Below are 15463 nucleotides of genomic sequence, written 5' to 3' on the forward strand. Positions count from 1 at the left end.
GATTCTATCACACAACACCATTGGATTTACCGAGGACGGTCGGCACAGAGCTTGGGGGAATGAAACCAATCTGAAGGGGAAAGTTAGCAATTTGCCATATGGAAAGGAAAGGCATGATAAAGACTTGCCTCTGTGCAAACGGCGGTAATCAACGAAGGCGGGGTCACATCGTACACGACATGCAAGGGAGTCAAATTGCTCGGCAACGGCTTACCTTCCTTACCTAATGCAAACGGCTTCTTTGTCGGCAATGCCAATAAACCCTCCACATCACCCAACTCATTTGTCGCCACACCATCAAGCACCACACGTTCTCCAAACTTGTATGTCTCTACACAAGCAACGACGGGGACGCGATGTTCCTTGGCGAGCATGGCGACGACAGCAGTACCCGCGCGGGAGTAGAGAGCACCGTCCGAGTGCAGGGCAGAGGCGCCGAGAAGAACGAGGTCGGCTTGAGGGAGGATAGAGGAGAGGAGGGGGAGGAGAATGTAAGTACAAGGAAGGCCGGCGGCGGTGAGCACTTTGAGAAGCTTTTCACCTTCGAGAAGGGGTCTAGAGTCGACGATGACGACGTTGAAGGTTGCATCGGGGTCTTGTTCTCGCATGCTGGTCCAGGCTTCGAGTAAGACCGTTTCGACAACAGATGATCTTGTGTTCCGTCAGCCGGGAGTCGACAATTCAATAGATAGCGATGTGCTTACCGAGCGAAAGTGACGACAGTGTCTCCAGGCTTGATCTTTTCCTTTGCGCTGTCTGCAATAACCTGGTCCGCAAATTCTATTCTGTCGCGAAGGTAGAGACCAATCGCATCGACCAAATACGATTTTTGCTACACATTATCAGCTTTCCTTTTACAGCATAAGGAGGAAAAATCACATACCTCTGCCTCGGATTTATCCCCCTTCTCACCCAACCTATTGATCTCACTCTTCAACCATCGGATAGCATTACCGCCTCCCACACCTTTAGGCCTGCAAGTTTCCAGCCAAGCAATCATCGGACTCAAATACACTGGCAAATCCTTCCACAAAACCGCTTGATCAGGGCATTCATAATCCCTAATCACCTCTTTAAACGCCGACATCATCCCGATCGTTCTCGCATTCGCACCCCTCAACTGTCCACTGTTCATCAACACACCCACACGGACGATTATCGGGTGGATCTTGCCCGTGTCGAGGGCGGAGACGGTATCGGCAGGAGCCTGGTGTGGCAGATGGGAGAAGAAAAGGTTTTGCTGGATAACGGAGAGGGTAGGCGCTGAGGGTTCAGAGTGGTTGGGAGGTCTGCGAGGGGCGGAAGGGCCGGCTGAAGAAGCGGGATTTTGAGAAGAAGGGTTGAGATGAACCACGGGAGAGCGACGGCCATCAGAAGTGGCAGTGCTGGATGATTGTTTACCACCTTGTGGACCCTCTGGAACTCCTCCTTCGGTAGGGATGGCTCGGGAAGCGACAGCAGCGGCGCGTTTCTCCTTTTTGAGCTCTTTGGCGGATTTGGCTTTGGGTTCGCCTGAAGGAGGTTGTTGAGGTTTTTGTTTTTGTTGTTTTTGTTGTTGGGACTGGACCTGTGGTTCTTGCTCGGCCATTTTAAATGAAATTCAGGGGAAGATTAAAAAGATAAAAGGAAAATGAGGATAAAAAGACGAGAAGTACAATATGGCCAACTTTCCTTCTTGTGGAGGAAATGGAAACGACAACTCGCGGATTATAGGTAGTTTGACGCCACGTTATTGCCACGTGAGGAAATAATGAATTTCTTTTTTTTTTTTGGCCACCCATCATCTTAGGCGGTTGACATAATATTGACAGAAGATCCACACTTCTATAACTTACCTTCTCGCCATATAATTTTTCACTTCCCTAAATGTCGGCTCCCACCACCGCACCAGTACTTACCCCAGATCAGGCCCGCTTGGCAGCTCTCAACAGGCTAAAAGCCAAGAACAAGCTCACTGCAAATACTACAGGCGGCAACGCTGCGGGGCCAAGTAACGGCAATCATGGCAACGCTGGACCAGCGTATGTCAACAGGAGGGAAGCGATACCGTCATCGGCTAGGAATATGGTTCAGCAACAGGCCGAGGCAGACAAGGCAAAACCATTGCCTTTACGGCGTGATCCTTCTCTGGTTGGTCACTTGTCTTATTGCCTGGCCACTGCTCACAAAATGCTCACATGGTAATTGCAGGGGAAATACTTTGAATACGATCTCTCCAAGATGCGAAACTCCAGAGGAGGTTTTCTGACAGAAGAAGATAAAGAAGGTGACCGAATTAAATCTGTTGCGGAATTAGCGAGGGAGAAGGAGAGGCAGTTGCAGATGATAAGGGAAGGGGAAGAACCGGCGATCATACCCGATCGGTCACCGAGATGTGTGGAGTGTGGGACGCTGGAGATTAATTATCAGTTTTTGAAGGTGGGTTTGCGACTTGAGTGTGAGAGGATGGAATGTTCAGAGCTGATTGGATATAGGTGTTTGATGTTAGAGTGTGTAAGAGTTGTGAAAAGAAGCTTCCGGAAAAGTACTCTTTGTTGACAAAGACGGAATGTAAGGAAGTGAGTGACCTTTCCATGGGATAAAAAAGACAAACCTCTGACGAGCGGCTAGGATTACCTTCTCACAGACCCAGAGCTCAAAGATGTCGACCTGCTACCCCACCTCCTCCGCCCAAATCCTCATGCATCAACGTACAGCAATATGATGTTATTTCTACGAGAACAAGTTGAAAAAGTAGCATTCCAGAAATGGGGCGGGGAGGAAGGGTTAGATAATGAATGGAAAAGGAGAGAAGAGTTCAAAAAGCGGAAGAGAGAGGAAAAGTTTGAGCAAGGATTGAGAGAGTATGTTGTATCAACTACCTTATTCTTTTAGTATCACGGCTGACGATTGATCTAGTCTTCGAAAACGGACGAGAAATAACTTGTATCAAAGAAAACAAGAAGCTCAACATGTCCATGAATTTGAAGATGTTGAGGAAGTGTACGACGAGCAAGAGCAGACGACTAAGTTGCTCCAAAGATGTTTTGGGTGCGGTTCCGAGCAAGAGGTGGAGGTGCTTTGAGCTTGCTTGATACGTTTTGTTGTAAGCATGTACCGAGCTGTATAATGCGTCTCGCAGGAAATTATTTACATTCTCTTTGGTTGCGGTCTCGAGGATCATATCGTATGCCATAGTGACACAACAAGCCAAAAGTAAAGTGGAGGCTGATTACGCAATGATTCTTTCGTCCGTAGACGGAGATGACCGGCAGTCAAAGGACCACATGGTGATTGATGTCGTGTTTGATAACACTTGAAAAAATTGGCACTCGAAACAGAATGGACTGTGAAAGCGAAGTAAGGAAGCTGGTACTTGTATATACATAATAAGTACCTCGTAGTGGGCAATACTTGCCGAAATGTATGTGAATAATAGTAGCTGTACACTGTGTCTAACACCAGAAATGACGCAACAGATCGGCTAATTTTCAAAGGTTGGAGATTAAGAAAGGAACGCGGCGTTTGCGCTGATTATCAGGCTTCCTTTGGTTTCGTGCTTCACTATTTTTTCTCTTCTGTACTCCTTTCTCCGTTGAACTGTAAATTATTCCTTCTTTCCCGAGTGTCTTAAGTCAGCTCGGAATTCCATCTCCGGCCTGACATTTGATATTCACTTTCTCCTTGAAGATGGCAGACTCCTCATGGGTTTCTGCGGCTTCCAAAGCCATATCAGATTCGAGCTGCGATAAAATCTGGGATGGTATAGATTTCAGCTCATGCTTCCGTGAAAAGTAAGTACACTCAAACCATTGTCAAGGGAAAAGGCTAGTCCTAACAAGAACCTAGGTATCTGCAAAATGTTCCATATCTCCTTATAGCGGCTTCCGCCCTCTACCTTCTCTCCACCTACCCATCTCGCTGGGCCCGTAGATCCCAGGATCCCTTATCGACCTCAACTCTCGTCTCTTCTTCTTACCCCTCAGACCTCGCCAACCTCGAATCTAGCGTTATCCTCGATTCCCTCGCTACCAACCTCCTTCCCCCATGGTCTGCATCTACCCCATCGAAACCCGCAGAGAAACTTCCCGAGGGCGAGGCTGAGCGGGTAATTATGGATTTTGTCAAGCATAAAAGGAGGGACGTGACGAGGCTACAAGATTTAAGGTTTTGGATTGGTCTTTTGGGTGCTGTGACTTGGTTTGAAGTCGAGCTAGCGAGGGCGGTGGTGCAAGGAAGCTGGAAGGACGTCATATTTCCCGCCTGGTTATCGCTCATCTCCATCATCCCCCACTCTCACATCACGCCTCTCTTGTCATTACATTCTATGACATCGCTTATCTTTTTTCGGACCTTGATTATCCACCCGAACCCTTCGAAATTGCACATCGCGTGTTTTGCCGTGGAGATGGTATACTGCATCGCGATGCTGGGGTTGCCATACCACGAGGGTCTGGATAGGTTGTTGGAAGGTGCGAAGAGTAAAGGAGGAGGTAGTTTGGGAAGCTTTGGAAGCAAGCTGCCTAAGCATTATGAAGAGCCTGCTTGTGAGTCTTATCTCTGTCTGTTTATTTTGTAGAAGCTGATATTTGACCCAGCGGCATGGTCTCGAGGAACATTCAATTTTTTGCTTCCCCTGCTTTTCAAGCACTACCTTACTCCCATTACGTTGGAGAACATTCCCGCTATCCGTGAAGACGATTCATCAGCTGCTTCCCTCGGTGCTTTCCGAGCTTTCAGTGCTAAACGGGACGCTACTTACGCCAAAAAACATAGCGGGGCCAAGAGGAGAAGGAATCTGGGTCTTGAACTGGCTGTGTTCTTTGCTCCTGAACTCGGTTGGCAAGTTGTACGTTCATTTCTTTCGTCTCCTTTGTTCCTCCCAGTCGGCTGTCGCGCTCATTCTCAAAATAGCTCTGGGCGTCAATCTTCATCTTCTTCCAATATCTCCCTCCAAATGGTCTTCGATTACTCCTGCAATACGTCAAACAGCGAGAGACTAACCCCCAGCCGACACACGTAGCCGTCCTCTACGTGGCTATGATGGTTATTGGACAATGTATGTCCGCAATCACCCTCGCCCAGGCATTATACCTCGGTAGACGATTGTGTATTAGAATTCGAGCAATTATCATTGCTGAAGTATTTGCGAAAGCTCTTCGAAGGAGAGATGTCTCCGGCGACGTGAAAAAATCAACATCTAACAAATCCTCCGCTGCTGCTGCTGGTAAAAAAGGGAACAACCAAGCTCAAGACGGCGCTGAAGGTGAAGCTACGGCGGGCGAAGGAAAAATCGCGAACCTCGTCTCTGTCGATGCGTTTACTATCTCCGAGATCTGCGCTTACTCGTATTACACCGTCTCCTGCCCTCTCGCCATCGTCGTCAATAGTGTGCTTCTTTACCAAACCCTCGGCACCGCTGCTTTCGCGGGTATCGCCGTCTTGGTGGCCCTCATGCCTGCTCAGTATGGGATGAGCAAGCTCTACATGAGCCGCCAGAAAAAGTTTATGACAGCTACCGACGCAAGGCTCGAAGGTATCACCGAAGTCATTGCCCACATTAAACTCATCAAATTCAACGCTTGGGAGGGCAAGTTCTTTGACCGGATGATGATTACTCGTGAAAAGGAGTTGCGCATGCTCGCTCGCCGATTCGCGACTACAGTCCTATTCCAGCTACTCGTATGGAGTACACCGGTGATAGTCACTGGTATAGCTTTTGCTGTGCATAGCTTGTGGTTGAAGCAGCCTCTCACGGCTGACAAGGCGTTTGCATCGTTGATTCTGTTCAACATGCTGAAAGACCCTCTTGCCCTCGCTCAAGACACTGTGACAAGGTTGATCCAAGCGTCAACGTCTTGCAATCGTATCCAAAAATATCTTGAGGAACCTGACACTCTCAAGTACCAACAGCTCTCCACTCCTGGGTCCAATGACCCTCAAATCGGGTTCAGAGACGCTGTCCTCGGTTATTTGACTCCGGAAGAGGCTACCAAACTCGAATCCGATCAATCTGAACCTTTTACTCTTCGCGAATTAAACGTGTCCTTCCCCGTCGGTAAGCTGAGTGTGGTCTGCGGCCCAGTGGGCTCAGGAAAGACGACCCTCATTCTCGGTTTGCTCGGTGAGACACTGCTTCTCAAGGGACAGGTGTTCATGCCGGACGATCATGCCAATAGGGACGCATGTCCTATCGATCCTGCCACCGGACTTGCCGATACCGTAGCATTCTGCGCCCAAACACCTTGGTTAGTCGGTGCTAGTATTAAGGAAAACATTGTTTTTGGTTCCAATTGGGATAAAAAGAGGTATGACCATGTAGTCAAAGCTTGTGCTCTCCAGCGAGACTTCGAGATCTTTGAGCTTGGCGATGAGACAGAAGTGGGAGAAAAGGGTACTACCTGTTCTGGCGGCCAAAAGGCGCGTATCTCCCTTGCTCGTGCTTTCTACTCGTCCGCAAAGACCATCATCCTCGACGACGTTCTCTCAGCAGTGGATGCCCACACGGCTCGACACCTGTACGAGCAAATTCTTCAGGGACCGCTTACCCAGGGTAGGACAGTGATTCTCGTGACTCACCAGGTGAATTTGGTTAGTCCAGCAGCGGAAATGGTCGTCATGCTCGATAATGGGATCGTTACCGCTTCCGGCTCTCCTTCAGAGTTGACAGCTTCAGGTGCATTGGAATTGTCGGAAGATGATAGTGACAAGGCGAGCGCTAGCGCAAGCACCGCTGCGTCTACTACATTGGGGGCCGGAAGCGGTTCACCCGTCGAACGTGATACCGATGACCCATATATTGAAGACCAACTCGACTCCCCGGCTGAAGAAGAACTCGTTGAACAGCAAAAACAAGTGGACGCAGACCGTGCTGCTCAGACAGACAAAACCACCCGTCTCGGCAAACAGCTTGTAGCCGCCGAAACTTCATCTCAGGGTACTGTGCAAGCTGCAACATATATGCTCTACTTCAAAGCTTTGGGAGGTATCACTATCTGGATTATCGTGATTATTGTGTTTTTTGGTTCCCAAATGCTTCAGGTCGCGAACAATGCTTGGATCAAGGAATGGGCCAATGCTGATGACAGGGCGGCTTCTGGTTCGCTCTTGGGCAAAGCAGCAGTCACTGTCTATCAGTTCGTAATTGACACCAGGAAGTATGTTCAAGCAGAGATGGAACGAAAGCATTCGACAGCGTATTATCTGGCAATATATTGGGCCATCTCCGCTTTCTACTTAATTGCTGTTGTCGGTAGGGTTGGTATTTCTTTTATCGGAGCATTGAGGGCCAGTCGTCACATGTATGATCGTCTGTTGCAGCGGATCTTGGGCGCGAGGATGAGGTTCTTTGATTCTACACCTTCGTGAGTGCTTTTGATTTTGCGTGAAGGGAGAAGTGTTGTTAATATACTCGATGAAGGGGTCGAATTTTGAACCGGTTGAGTAAAGACATGTCTTCTATCGACCAGGAAACCGGTGAAAGTGAATTTATGTTTTGTATCAGTGATGCAGGGAACATGCTAATAGAATTTATTAGTCTGTATGTACTTTGCCAACTCATGTCTCTCGGCTGCAACCGTCTTGGTTGTCGTGACTGTATCAACTCCTGGTAAGCATTTTTGGTATCACGACTGTCGCCGAAATTGACATATACGATAGCCTTTCTCGGTGCTTTGGTCCTTATTTGTTTCTTGTACTGGGTTATTGGGTCACTCTACGTGGCCACTAACCGAGAAATCAAGCGCATTGACGTGAGTTCCTTGGGCATATGTGAGGATCGCTGCTGAACTTTGTAAACCAGAGTGTCACCAGGTCTCCCATCTTTATCAGCTTCACTGAGGTCCTTGTCGGTATGTCAACGATTCGCTCTTATGGCGATAGCGCCCGCTTCATGCGCAAGCTATTCCATGAACTTGACCAAAACACGTAAATCAACTTATTTTCGAATCGTTATGATAACGGCTGACATAGTCCAGACGTTGCTTCTGGTACCTATGGCAGGTCAATCGAATTCTTAACAACTACTCGAACTTCGTTGGCGCTTTGGTCACTGTCTTTGCTGCGGTTTTTGCTCTCAAGAACAAGTCGATGGATGCTGGTGCAGTAGGATTGTCTGTCAGTTATGCTTGTAAGTGATCAACTTGACAGCTTTATTTGAAAAAAAAAAGCTTACCATTTATGTCAGTGTCTTTCACTGAATACGTTTTGTGGGTCGTCAGGCTATACGCTGCTGTTGAAATGTCCATGAACAGTGTTGAGCGTGTAGGCGAATGTAAGCTTATTGGTTCATACCTTGGGTCGAAAATTGCTAATAAAAGGCAGACCTTGAACTTGAAGTCGAAGAAGAGAGTCATGAAAAAGGGAAGGAACCTCCTGCCTACTGGCCGACTAGCGATGGATCGATCGTTGTTGAAAATCTGACCTGTCGATATGCTCCTCAGGTGGGTAGACTTGACATGGGTGTTTTGCGATGATCTAATATGATGGTAGCTCGAGCCTGTCCTCAAAGACATCTCATTCGTTATTGGGCCCAAAGAGAAGATAGGTGTATGTGGTAGAACCGGTAGTGGAAAGAGTAGTACGTGCTTTGAGCTTCCGCATACTTCGACACCTCTGATCGCAATCCCTATAGCTCTTGCTCTTTCATTCTTCAGGTTCTTGTTCCAAGAATCTGGTAAAATCACAATTGATGGCGAAGATATCTCAAAACTGAGCCTCAATGCGCTCAGGTCAAGGCTTACCATCCTTCCTCAAGGCGCGTCTTTATTCTTCGATGATGTAACGTTGCTGATCATTAACTGACTGTAACAGAGGCCCAGCTCTTCTCCGGAACTGTACGTGACAACCTCGATCCATTTGATCAGCATGAAGACGCCGATATCTGGGATGCCCTTGCTCAATGCGGTCTTGTTGGCAAATCTCGACTCTCAAGCCGCGCTACAAGTCGAGCTCAATCCAGAACTGACCTGAGTGCTTTGAGCTCCTCTACTACTAAAGAGCCTAATGCCCCTCTTGTCAAGAGCGTTCTGAAGAAAAGCTTAAAAAATGCCGAGGAAGGTGATGAAGAGGGGGAACGGGTTGTCATCAGAAGTTTAGAAGAGAAAGTCGCCGTAGGTGGGAAGAATTTCAGTAAGTGTATTTTGCAGTTCAAGTGATATATGACTAATATAGTCCAACAGGTCAAGGACAAAGGCAACTTCTTGCTCTTGCTCGGGGTCTCCTCAAGCTCCGCAATTCCAGCTTTCTCATTATGGATGAAAGCACAGCCAACCTCGACCACGCCACGGATGCCACAATCCAGAATGTGTTGCGTACAGGTTTGGCTGATACTCAGATGTTGGTCATCGCGCATCGCCTGATGACTGTCGCTGGTCTTGACAAGTGAGCGTTTCAGATGGGATGCTACATGATACCTGTCCCGCTAACCAAGCAATGCAGGATCTTGGTGCTTGATCACGGAAAGGTAATGGAGTATGGTACACCTTGGGAATTGATGCAGAATGAAGGAGGCATCTTTAGGGAACTGTGCAAGCAAAGCGGAGAAGAGACTCAGTTATGGGAAGTAAGTCAGCGTTCATCATTACTACTGATTGGGACTGACCCATCATGCTGTACTAGGTGGCCAAGATCGTCTACGAAACCAAGCAAAACGCTTCATCTAGGTCCTAGAACAATAGGGAAGTCAATGTGAATCACGTGAATCTTGTAGCAGCTAAAAAAGTAGCACATAATTTCAATTCTGTTCATAAAGAACAAGCATTTCTTAGTAGATCTTGATGCATATCTATGAGATGGAAAGCGGATTTCGAAAACCATCAGTTGGTTTCTTCTCTGCTTCTTGCAATGCTATTTAGGTCCTGCGAATGGTGGGCCTTATTCCCATGGCACCTATGTAACATGCAATTTCCATGGCTTATAAAGTGATACATGTTATCACGCCCCCACCACAAGACATATAATGATACACATTTTAGATAGGGGGTACAACTAGCCATACCACCGCATGCCATAGCCAAGCCACACCCTTCGTCAAACTCTTCACAGTCGGATGCATCACTAACCTATCCCATCCAGCCCATAAATGGCGCTGTTGGCGAGGCGCGAGTGCGTTGGGCGCCGTGGGATGCGGTGACGGAGGTTGTGGAGATGCCTCTGACACAAGTTTGTCAGAAGAGGAAAGTGAGGGAGACTCATCAAGGGGAATCTGATGTGTCAAACCTAAGGTAACAGTACTCTCGTCTTTCACTCCCTTTACCCCACCATCTCTCAGTGTCCTATCCAAGCACTCATCCCCCCTATCCTCGCCCGTCCCACCTGATGATGGATTGTAGCCATACATCCTCAGATCTCTCGCTTCCCCTGCGACATAAGAAACTTCATTTCTCAATCTCTGGATTTGTGAGCCCATTGATAATAAGAGCCAGAGCATGAAGAGGTTAAAAAAGGTTGAGAAGGAGAAGAGTGTTCGAGCACGCGAGGTCGTAGAGATTTGTGGGGCAGAAGGTGGCTGGAAAGATATTGAGCACGGGGTTGAAAGGGGATAAGAGTACGTGTCGTTTGATGATGGTGTAAGCGTTGTCTGCATGATGGGTTTCACCACTAAAAACGCTAGTCAGCTAAAAAGAAAGAATAGGCAGGTCATTCACCTTCCCAACCCTCCCCGCAAAGCTCCACAATCCCCATCCCTTCCGCATCCTCAAAAGTCGGCAATGAAAACTCTTGCCCGACAATTTCCAAAATAATCTCTACCAACCCTGAATCCTCCCTCCCTTCCTTCTTCCCGATCCTCACCTCCGTTTTGCCGTCTTGCCATCTATGTAAACACCTTGGAATGGGCTGGCCGTTCATGCTTGCTCGAGTTACCCTCACTGTCCTTCCTTTGATGTCATTGTCGTGGTCATTGCTATTTGGAGTTGAAGGATGGAGGATAAACCCAACTTCGTCACCTCGACTAGGGAAGGCGAAGAGCATAGACATAGAGACGACCCCCCAGATATCTCTGCGTAGCCTGATTCTCATATCCCCCTTAACCTTCCCGCTTTCTTTGTCTCTCTTACTATTCGATACAGAATCATCGGACCAGAAAAAGGCGTTAGCAGAGGGTATGCTGATCAAATGAGGTTCGGACGTGGGAAGAGTTTGGTCCTGGTAGAGAGCATTATTGCACTGGATGTTGCATTGTGTTGAGCCATTGTGCGGAAGATTGACAAGAGGGATTGGGCAAGGAAGGCGTTGGCTAACGAGGGCCAGGTGGGAGATTGGTACAAGCATCCCGCGAAGCGAGAAGGCTCTGTCGCTGTGTTCGTAAAAGTACAAATCGAATAATCTACCCTGCTTGACAGACTTGGCCACTGGTAGGGATACCGACTGCTTAACTCGTTTGGAAGGGGTAGATGGTTTGGAGGTAGGTAACAGCGATACTCTCGACCCCAGAGGCGTGTTGGGTCTCTTCGGAGCCGGACTTTGTTCACTGCTCATTTCAAAGGAGAATTCATCGATAGCATCGCCTGCCGTGGGTAAAGTCTGCCGCATGAGACTAATAGACGAGCCAGAGCCAGATGTTCGTGGGAGGTACGTGGCTGTCGACGGTCCTGCAGCGGCATTGGACGAAAGAATAGATTGCCGTGAGCGACTGCGTCGGTGTAGGTGTCCTGACTGCTCAGGACGGACGGTAGCAAAGGAATCATCATCCTGGTACTCTGCAGTCCTGTCAGGATCTTCCCTTTCCTCATCTTCAAATTCTCCATCTACACCTTTCCAATATGCCAATCCCTCACTTTCGATAATCAGTTCAGCCCACGCCCATCCTTCGGGGACATCGACTTTCAGGGAAACAACTGTATCTGAACCAGGAGCAACGGCAGTATAATTGAGCTCCATAGAAGGTCGATATTTGTCCCATTTGGGCGATATTGAGAGTGATGGAATGGTGGAGTCAATCATAGTGGATGTGAATGACCATTCCAGTCTCAAAATGTCCGTGCTTTTCAAGGCATTAGTCATGTCTCTGGATAGATGCAGGGTGGCGTACCTCTGGAATCTTCCCTCCAACCAGCTAGACCCTTGATCATCATTCTCATAATCCTCATCTTCCAGATCTTCCCCGTCTTCCCAACCTTCCTCTCTCATCACACCCTTCCCATTCCCGTTGATCAAGTCATGTCCATATGGGGATGGATCAGAATCAAAAGCAGACGCTGGCAAGGGCAGCATTTTTGGTTCAGTCAGAACACTGACTTGGTTCATAGATGAAGTGGAGGTGGAAGGGGAGAGAATCTGAAAGCGGATGACATTGTCTAGACATCTTGGAATAGGCAAGAGTACCTTGAACAGGGACATCAATACTTCGATCGCCTGTATAGAATTAGACATACTTTGTAAATGTCATCTTCCACGCTACTTTCCAAGGCCTGTTGAAACTCCATAGTAATCAACCAATCTTTTCTTTCCCGCTCTGTACTCCCATTGCTATCAGTTTTGCCTTTGAAGCTTCCTCTTCTTCCGCTACCCCCAAGTGAGTCTACCACTACGAAAACCTTCCCGGTCGTACTTGACACATCGATATACGGTTTGCCTCCAAGGATAGATGGCTGAGAAGGTGCAGGTGGGTAAGACGTAGAATGTGGGAGTGAAAGCAATGTTGAAGCAATACGAAGGTGTGGCGACTGCGAAGAGGGAAGAGGAAGTGGTAGAGGATGAATGGTCGGCTGGGACAAGAGAGCTGGAGGTGTTGCTGCGGATACAAGTAAACATGGGAGATAGGACAATAGTCATCGACATACAGTTGAATAGCACCCATCTTGCTCCCGGCCTTCCAGGGCTTTCCTTAGGCAACGATACCTGTATCACAATCAGCATTTGATTAATTGTACTTGCGTCAGAGTTTGACAGACCTTCAGACATATAAGTCCTCTAACATGAGTGTCTGAAGCTGTAGCCTGTATTCCTAGCTTTGATATAACGAGTCCCGAGGGTCCCATTCTTGATAAATTAGAAGCAGTAGATGTGAATGTGAATTCAAAATGACTTTCCTCGTTATTAGTATCCTGCACTTAAGATCAACTTCGTTGCCGGGCGGGTGATGACGGAATCTAAGGTGAAGGGGAGTCACGTGACCTGCACTCAGCGCACAAACAAAAGACCACAGAGGTCGGCATCTACGTTGGATGCCGTTGCGCCTTAAGAGGATGTACATGGTGACTGCTGCCTGTTTAAGATGAAGTCGACTTAAACTCGTAACGACATGTCAGTGCAGCTATTCCAAGGTGGACCATGTCAACCCTATCGACGGTGATGGGGCGACATGAAAGAAGAGTAGAAGACGACAGAGGATATCCTGAGGGAACAATAAAATGACGCAAAATGGCGGTGAGGTGTGTGTGCCCGCTCACGCGTAGGGTATTACATGCAGTCCATCTAATATGCAAGGTATCCATTCCTGCTTGTCCAACTTTTTGCTTAAGCACCCGCTAGTGGCCCTGCCGTTTCGGACCATTGCTTAGTCCCCATCTGGGACAATCGGCTAACACATCGCGCGAACGCGAACAGCTCTTCATCGCCGGAGAATAATGAGGATGATCCCACTGCTGAAGGATCAAGACCCTATGGGAGATGTCAGCGATCGTTCCTGCAATGGGAAAAAATAAATGGTTCGTACAAGTTCGTCCATGACTATGCATAAAAAAAGGATGGTCAGTTGAAATGTTAAAGAAGAAATAAAGCTCTTACCCTCTTGCATGTGTGCGTCCTCGGCTGCTGAGCCATGCTTATCGGAGAACACCTGGAAAATTGGAACTTCACTAGAACAAAAAAGTTTTGTCTTGTTCTCGTAGCATGCTATAACTATATCAATCAATAGGTACATCACAGCAAAAAAATTAACGTACCATCGATGAACGTGATGAACCTCCTCGCCTGATCTCTTTCACTCAATCCCATCCTCGGTATATCTTCCACAAACACCGTACCAAACTTGCTCGTCACCTCGAGATAATCTGCAGCACTCAGAGGTTTGTTACACAAATCCGCAAAAGTGAATTTCGCCACGCTTCCCGACGACTCGGGAACATTCAGTTCTCGTCCCCAAAGGTGGACCTTCCGGTTATGGACAACTTCAGAGGAGACGGGGTCTGTCGAAGCAAAAGAATCAAACAGCTTATTGATCTCGGATTTAACTGTTGGAGAGAGAGGGTTATAGTACACCTTGGAAAGCGCCCGGGGAATCTTTCGATAGTCGGTACCAGAGTCAAGGTCAACGACTTCGAAGCGCTCTTTGATGAGCTCGATGGCGGGGATGAAGGATTGTCGTTGGATACCATTGATGTAGAGTTCATCCGGATGCCGACTATTGTACGTCAACGTCACGAGACAATTCGCTAGATGGCGGACTTACTTGGAAGTCATGATACAAACCACGCCAAAGCTCATGAGTCTCTCCAACAACCCTCTAAGGATCATCGCAGTGACAATATCCGTAACCTGAAACTCATCGAAGCACAATACCCTCCCTTCATTCGCTAAGCTCCTCGCTACCTCTGGCAACACGTCCTTTTTTCCCAACCCCGCCTTTTCGTACTCAACGACCAACTTATGCTGTCGCTGAAGGACGTCGAGCATGAAGGCGTGGAAATGTATTCGGATAGATCCATAACCGCCTTGAGAGGTAGGCCGGAATTGCTTGGGGATAGTGGAGTGGAAGAGATCCATAAGCATAGTCTTGCCTGTACCAACAGACCCGTAGAGGTAGAGACCTTTGGGGACATTAGATAAAGGGATTGTTACTTCAGATTGTGAGGGGCCTTTAGAGAAGAATCTGCTGAACTGAAAAGATAGACAAGTTAGATGTCTCTTGATAGGTTTTTGGCGGAACTCACGATGGAGGATGAAGGCTGAACAGCTGCAGCCGGCACAGGTCCAGGATCATAGTCTTTCAAGTCATCCCATAATCTTTGAAGCTTCTGTATAATTCCTCTCTGGTATGGATCTGACCTAAGCACTTTATCTTTGACGAGATGCTCATATCTTGTAACAGGATCTTGATAAAAATATTACACACATCAATTTTAGTGTAGATGGAATATTAGAAAGGTAAACCGACCTTTAAACGATGCTCGAGCTTCGACAATATGGGTAGTGGTGGAAGTAAGACTCTGCTTCTCCCTTCTGGCTGTTCCTGTCAAATGGATATGTCTTATGGCAGCTCCTGAAGATAGCCCGCCACATGGCAAATGAGTAGGTCCAGGGCTCAATGAGATTACAGCCGCATGGTTGGCCAAAGGGCGAGCAGTGGGAGCCAAAGTGACTCTTGAGCTTGAAGCCTTGACTGTTGTAAAATATAGAGTTGTCCTCATTTACCGTAACGCTTCTATGGTTGTTCCAAATGGTTCGTTGCGGAGGAAATATCGACCTTATATGACTAGACTCGAAAGATAACGAGCCCGAATGGACGATCATCATACAGAGATGATGCCGATAGTCGGCAAAC

The 15463-nt window shown here is 47.7% G+C and overlaps 5 protein-coding genes across 5 annotated transcripts; 2 read left to right on the forward strand and 3 right to left on the reverse strand.

Moving 5' to 3' along the window:
* Window positions 1-7: 7 nt before the first annotated feature.
* CNBG3390 (hypothetical protein) lies at window positions 8-1588 on the reverse strand (the record flags this gene model as incomplete). The annotated part of the gene is made up of 4 exons (XM_769265.1): window positions 8-70; window positions 129-651; window positions 705-832; window positions 884-1588. The coding sequence occupies 4 exons, from the start codon at window positions 1586-1588 to the stop codon at window positions 8-10; spliced, it is 1419 nt and encodes a 472-aa protein (XP_774358.1).
* A 278-nt stretch (window positions 1589-1866) lies between these two features.
* Window positions 1867-3064, forward strand: CNBG3400 (hypothetical protein; the record flags this gene model as incomplete). The annotated part of the gene is made up of 5 exons (XM_769266.1): window positions 1867-2130; window positions 2191-2418; window positions 2475-2558; window positions 2611-2843; window positions 2899-3064. The coding sequence occupies 5 exons, from the start codon at window positions 1867-1869 to the stop codon at window positions 3062-3064; spliced, it is 975 nt and encodes a 324-aa protein (XP_774359.1).
* Window positions 3065-3669: 605 nt separating this feature from the next.
* CNBG3410 (hypothetical protein) lies at window positions 3670-9648 on the forward strand (the record flags this gene model as incomplete). Its single annotated transcript, XM_769267.1, has 17 exons — window positions 3670-3773; window positions 3829-4526; window positions 4578-4828; window positions 4894-7343; window positions 7400-7461; window positions 7517-7588; window positions 7639-7730; window positions 7781-7905; window positions 7956-8107; window positions 8165-8251; window positions 8302-8420; window positions 8470-8557; window positions 8612-8734; window positions 8791-9108; window positions 9159-9360; window positions 9418-9541; window positions 9598-9648. 17 exons carry the CDS (start codon window positions 3670-3672, stop codon window positions 9646-9648), a joined length of 5118 nt encoding a protein of 1705 aa, XP_774360.1.
* Window positions 9649-9949: 301 nt separating this feature from the next.
* On the reverse strand, window positions 9950-12959 carry CNBG3420 (hypothetical protein; the record flags this gene model as incomplete). Its single annotated transcript, XM_769268.1, has 5 exons — window positions 9950-10578; window positions 10626-12303; window positions 12354-12712; window positions 12762-12819; window positions 12873-12959. The coding sequence occupies 5 exons, from the start codon at window positions 12957-12959 to the stop codon at window positions 9950-9952; spliced, it is 2811 nt and encodes a 936-aa protein (XP_774361.1).
* Window positions 12960-13437: 478 nt separating this feature from the next.
* On the reverse strand, window positions 13438-15329 carry CNBG3430 (hypothetical protein; the record flags this gene model as incomplete). Its single annotated transcript, XM_769269.1, has 7 exons — window positions 13438-13581; window positions 13637-13650; window positions 13708-13815; window positions 13866-14323; window positions 14372-14799; window positions 14853-15013; window positions 15077-15329. The coding sequence occupies 7 exons, from the start codon at window positions 15327-15329 to the stop codon at window positions 13438-13440; spliced, it is 1566 nt and encodes a 521-aa protein (XP_774362.1).
* Window positions 15330-15463: the final 134 nt, after the last annotated feature.

This window comes from Cryptococcus neoformans, chromosome 7 (assembly GCF_000149385.1).
Source record: "Cryptococcus neoformans var. neoformans B-3501A chromosome 7, whole genome shotgun sequence".
Classification (NCBI taxonomy): Eukaryota; Fungi; Basidiomycota; class Tremellomycetes; order Tremellales; family Cryptococcaceae; genus Cryptococcus; species Cryptococcus deneoformans.